Here is a 6,000-nt window from a genome sequence, read left to right on the forward strand (position 1 = left end):
CAAGGATGCGTATCTACATATTCCTATCCACAAGGAACATCATCGGTTCCTAAGGTTTGAATTCCTGGACAAGCATTTCCAGTTCGTGGCGTTTTCTTTCGGATTAGCCACTGCTCCTAGGATTTTCTCATAGGTACTAGGGTCCCTTCTGGCGGTGCTAAGACCAAGGGGCATTGCTGTAGTACCTTACTTGGACGACATTCTGATTCGAGCGTCGTCCCTTCCTCAAGTAAAGGCTCACACGGACATTGTCCTGGCCTTTCTCAGATCTCACGGATGGAAAGTGAACGTGGAAAAGAGTTCTCTATCTCCGTCAACGAGGGTTCCCTTCTTGGGAACTATAATAGACTCCTTAGAAATGAGGATTTTTCTGACAGAAGCCAGAAAAACAAAACTTCTAGACTCTTGTCGGATACTTCATTCCGTTCCTCTTCCTTCCATAGCGCAGTGCATGGAAGTGATAGGTTTGATGGTAGCGGCAATGGACATAGTTCCTTTTGTGCGCATTCATCTAAGACCATTACAACTGTTCATGCTCAGTCAGTGGAATGGGGACTATTCAGACTTGTCTCCAAAGATACAAGTAAATCAGAGGACCAGAGACTCATTCCGTTGGTGGCTGTCCCTGGACAACCTGTCACAAGGGATGACCTTCCGCAGACCAGAGTGGGTCATTGTCACGATCGACGCCAGTCTGATGGGCTGGGGCGCGGTCTGGGGATCCCTGAAAGCTCAGGGTCTTTGGTCTCGGGTAGAATCTCTTCTACCGATAAATATTCTGGAACTGAGAGCGATATTCAATGCTCTCAAAGCTTGGCCTCAGCTAGCGAGGGCCAAGTTCATACATCAACCATCAGGGGGGAACAAGGAGTTCCCTAGCGATGGAAGAAGTGACCAAAATCATTTTATGGGCGGAGTCTCACTCCTGCCACCTGTCTGCTATCCACATCCCAGGAGTGGAAAATTGGGAAGCGGATTTTCTGAGTCGTCAGACATTGCATCCGGGGGAGTGGGAACTCCATCCGGAAATCTTTGCCCAAGTCACTCAACCGTGGGGCATTCCAGACATGGATCTGATGGCCTCTCGTCAGAACTTCAGAGTTCCTTACTACGGGTACAGATCCAGGGATCCCAAGGCGGCCCTAGTGGATGCACTAGTAGCACCTTGGACCTTCAAACTAGCTTATGTGTTCCCGCCGTTTCCTCTCATCCCCAGGCTGGTAGCCAGGATCAATCAGGAGAGGGCGTCGGTGATTTTGATAGCTCCTGCGTGGCCACGCAGGACTTGGTATGCAGATCTGGTGAATATGTCATCGGCTCCACCATGGAAGCTACCTTTGAGACGAGACCTTCTTGTTCTAGGTCCGTTCGACCCACTCCAGCTGACTGCTTGGAGATTGAACGCTTGATCTTATCAAAGCGAGGGTTCTCAGATTCTGTTATTAATACTCTTGTTCAGGCCCGAAAGCCTGTAACCAGAAAAATTACCACATAATTTGGTATATCTGTTGGTGTGAATCTGCAGGATTCCCTTGGGACAAGGTTAAGATTCCTAAGAGTCTATCCTTCCTTCGAGAAGGATTGGAAAAAGGATTATCTGCAAGTTCCTTGATGGGACAGATTTCTGCCTTGTCTGTGTTACTTCACAAAAAGCTGGCAGCTGTGCCAGATGTTCTAGTCTTTGTTCAGGCTCTGGTTAGAATCAAGCCTGTTTACAAAATTTTGACTCCTCCTTGGAGTCTCAACCTAGTTCTTTCAGTTCTTTAGGGGGTTCCGTTTGAACCCTTACATTCCGTTGATATTAAGTTATTATCTTGGAAAGTTTTGTTTTTGGTTGCAATTTCTTCTGCTAGAAGAGTTTCAGAATTATCTGCTCTGCAGTGTTCTTCTCCTTATCTGGTGTTCCATGCAGATAAGGTGGTTTTGCGTACTAAACCTGGTTTTCTTCCAAAAGTTGTTTCTAACAAAAACATTAACCAGGAGATAGTTGTGCCTTCTTTGTGTCCTAATCCAGTTTCAAAGAAGGAACGTTTGTTGCACAACTTGGATGTAGTTCGTGCTCTCAAATTTTACTTAGCAGCTACTAAGGATTTCAGACAAACTTTGTCTTTGTTTGTTGTTTATTCTGGTAAACGGAGAGGTCAAAAAGCAACTTCTACCTCTCTCTCCTTCTGGATTAAAAGCATTATCCGATTGGCTTATGAGACTGCCGGACGGCAGCCTCCTGACAGAATCACAGCTCACTCCACTAGGGCTGTGGCTTCCACATGGGCCTTCAAGAACGAGGCTTCTGTTGATCAGATATGTAAGGCAGTGACTTGGTCTTCACTGCACACTTTTTCTAAATTTTACAAATTTGATACTTTTGCTTCTTCTGAGGCTATTTTTGGGAGAAAGGTTTTGCAAGCCGTGGTGCCTTCCATTTAGGTGACCTGATTTGCTCCCTCCCTTCATCCGTGTCCTAAAGCTTTGGTATTGGTTCCCACAAGTAAGGATGACGCCGTGGACCGGACACACCTATGTTGGAGAAAACAGAATTTATGTTTACCTGATAAATTACTTTCTCCAACAGTGTGTCCGGTCCACGGCCCGCCCTGGTTTTTTTAATCAGGTCTGATAATTTATTTTCTTTAACTACAGTCACCACGGTAACATATGGTTTCTCCTATGCAAATATTCCTCCTTAACGTCGGTCGAATGACTGGGGTAGGCGGAGCCTAGGAGGGATCATGTGACCAGCTTTGCTGGGCTCTTTGCCATTTCCTGTTGGGGAGGAGAATATCCCACAAGTAAGGATGACGCCGTGGACCGGACACACCGTTGGAGAAAGTAATTTATCAGGTAAACATAAATTCTGTTATATATATACATACACACACACCTATATATAATTTTATATATATTGTACCAACATACCATCAGATATATGTAGAAATATGTATTTATGAATAAATGGAACATATTCTGCTATGTGAAGAACATTGGAATGTGAAATATTCATAATTTCATGTTTGGATAGCACCCTTGAGAATATACGGGTTAGCTCGCGAGTGGGATGTTAGTTTTTTCCCACTTTTTTTGCTCCATTGACTTTTATGGAGGGAATACGTTGAGGTGCATACATCATAGCGTGTGAGCGAAAAACTGTTTACTTTCAACTTGTCATATGAGCACAGTTAGCACGTTGGCAAAAGCACTTAATAGCGTTCCACTTGTAATCTAGCCCAAAACGTTTATACAAAATAAAATCATATTGCAATATAACTTATTTAATATGTTTGTTTTTGTTGCAAAATAACTCTAAATATAATTTTAGTTGCACTTCCTCTAGAGTTCCTCTATCATACTTAAAGGTACAGTTTATCAAAAAAATTCTCCCAGTGATCCATTTTACCTGCTGGAGTGTATTAAATTGTTTACAAGTATTTCCATTACCCTTATATTAGCATTTAAAATAGTTAATTTTAGCCTGTGGTATCCCCACCTATCCTAAAAGTTTTTGGCCTTAAGGTTGAGCTGTGTTAAGAAATTACGCTCCCAGTGGGTTATAGAGCCAGTAGATTAAATTAGTTAATTAGGGTATATAAGAGATAAGGTAATAAAATGTTAATTTTCCATTGTTCTCTCCATGTATTGGTGATTGGTTTACAGACAGATATAAGATAATCATGTATATGTACACTATGTGATAAAGTATCTGATTATATCTGATTATGCCTACTAAAGTATCTGATGATATCTGATTATACCTACAAGCCCAACCCATGTTATTAAGTTGTGGCTTCAAAACATAAAATCAGATAATTCATATACACAAACAAATATACTCTGCAGGTGGTAAAAAAAAAGTAATTGGAAACAAATTAAGGGAAAAACAATTTTATAGTATACTGTTCCTTTAAGTGTGGTAAAATGTACATGACCCTGCTTCATTTCTACACAGCGATTAGATAGATGACAGCACAAATGTACTTTTGTCCCTAATTTATTACAGAAAAGGAGACTAGGTATATGGATTCCTATAATGTGTATCCATGAACTTGCAAAAAACAAACAAAAATGTAATTGTGCCCATAAATTAGCAGTTACATTATTTTGGAACCTTTCTTGTGCAGTGCAATGCTTAATTGCAGTTATATGATCAGAGTTAAAGGCTTTAAAACCACATTGGTTTCCAAGGACAATATCTATTCTACTATCTTACTGTATTTGAATCAGGTTGTTTAAGCCACCCAACTGAACCTATTAGTATATCACTTTCTAAGGCAGGGGTTTATAATTATTAAGCATGTGCATTTGGATCATTTGTGATTATCCAAATGTGGTAGTAGGCAGCTGCTCGCAGCATTTGCCTCTTTTCGGAGCTGGATTCCTTCTTGTGAAAGTGCAAATCCAGATCTTAGTGTGTTGTACTTTTTCAAGAAGAAATCTGTCTCCGAAAAAAGCTGAATGCAGTGTGAAACCACCTTCTTCCGCTTTCGGATCATCACAAATTATCCAAAGTATTGAGAAGCCAGGAAACGTTTTTCTGTATGGTATATAAGGTACTAACTAGAATCTCAAATACCCAAAATACCCTTCCTGTTGTAAATTTGAGTGTAATGTTCATTTAACTAACTTAAACTGATACAAAACTAGTATTTTGTCTTTAATGATTCAGATAGAGCATGCAATTCTAAGCAACTTTCTAATTTACTCCTATTATCAATTTTTTCTTCGTTCTCTTGTTATCTTTATTTATAAAGCAGGAAAGTAAAGCTTAGAGCCGGCCCATTTTTGGTTCAGAACCTGGGTAGCGCTTGCTGATTGGGTTTATGAAACAAGAAATTGGGTTTAGTATCCCTTAAAAAAACTGCTGTATTTGTTTTATTTATTTTTCTAATTTTTATGTTTTTGTAGTTTTATATTGTTTTAGACATATTGTGCCAGAATTAAATTCTTGATTCCACACTTCATGCAGCAGATATCGTCAGCTTAAGCCGGACTCGTCTGCGAAGCAACAGCACTGGAGCTAAGAACTCTTCACCACGCATGCTGGAGGCTGGACTCGGCCGAAGACTACGGCATCAAAGGGATACTCCTGATAGGCAGAGTTTATCACCAGGAAACAGAGTCCCCAAATCTGCTTCAGTCTCTGCTCTATCACTGATCATCACCTCTGGTGAGTATCTCTGCCATTATCCAATATTACGATTGTGCTACAATTGCGCAAAGCATGTTACATCATAGTTCTTTATCTGCTGGTAGCCATTTCGTATTTTATTGATTTATGTTTGTTGCTCATAAGCAGACATCAGTGAAGATAGTTTTGTGAAAGTTTGATTTCTATTTAAAGGTGTCAACTTCAATGTTTTCCTCCCCCATAGATGATTTTGGCAGTGGATCTCTCATAAGCCCTATATCCCCGCGCTCTCTCTCTTCCAATCCTTCCTCACGAGATTCCTCCCCCAGCCGTGACACAACTATTGCAGTATCCAGCTTGCGCCCTCCTATCATTATTCATAGCTCTGGGAAGAAATATGGCTTCACTCTTCGTGCTATCCGTGTTTACATGGGAGAGAGTGATGTATATACTGTTCATCACATGGTCTGGGTAAGATGCTTTGTTACTAGATTGCCTTGTAAGGGGGACAGATTGTGCTTTATAAAAAAAATAACTATGGCTTCCTGATTTCAGAGTGTAGAGGATGGAAGTCCAGCCCATGAGGCTGGTCTAAGGGCTGGTGATCTGATTACACATGTGAATGGGGAGTCTGTCCTTGGGCTAGTACACATGGATGTGGTGGAACTCCTGTTGAAGGTATGTACATGTTCTGTATTACTTTAGCAATGTAACTACTAATATTACATTAATTTTAAATGACATGTATCTCTTAAACTCTACAGTTTAGGACAATTTGGTCTCCACTGTAAAATCTTATTTCCTTAAGAAATCTATGATCTATTATCATGTAACACAGGGGTTAGCAACCTTGGCCCCCAGATGTTTTGTAACTACAT

At 40.7% G+C, this 6,000-nt stretch overlaps 1 protein-coding gene across 1 annotated transcript in view; it reads left to right on the forward strand.

Moving 5' to 3' along the window:
• Positions 1–5,800, forward strand: part of LOC128644602 (microtubule-associated serine/threonine-protein kinase 3-like) — a gene marked incomplete at both ends in the record, with an annotated part of 30,481 nt that extends 24,681 nt beyond the window's left edge. Inside the window, 3 exons of the mRNA XM_053697148.1 lie at positions 4,961–5,161; positions 5,367–5,593; positions 5,678–5,800. Coding sequence (XP_053553123.1) covers positions 4,961–5,161; positions 5,367–5,593; positions 5,678–5,800 — 551 coding nt within the window. The remainder of the gene's footprint in view (positions 1–4,960; positions 5,162–5,366; positions 5,594–5,677) is intronic.
• Between the last annotated feature and the right edge of the window lie 200 nt (positions 5,801–6,000).

Source organism: Bombina bombina, unplaced genomic scaffold (genome assembly GCF_027579735.1).
Source record: "Bombina bombina isolate aBomBom1 unplaced genomic scaffold, aBomBom1.pri scaffold_1739, whole genome shotgun sequence".
Taxonomy (NCBI): Eukaryota; Metazoa; Chordata; class Amphibia; order Anura; family Bombinatoridae; genus Bombina; species Bombina bombina.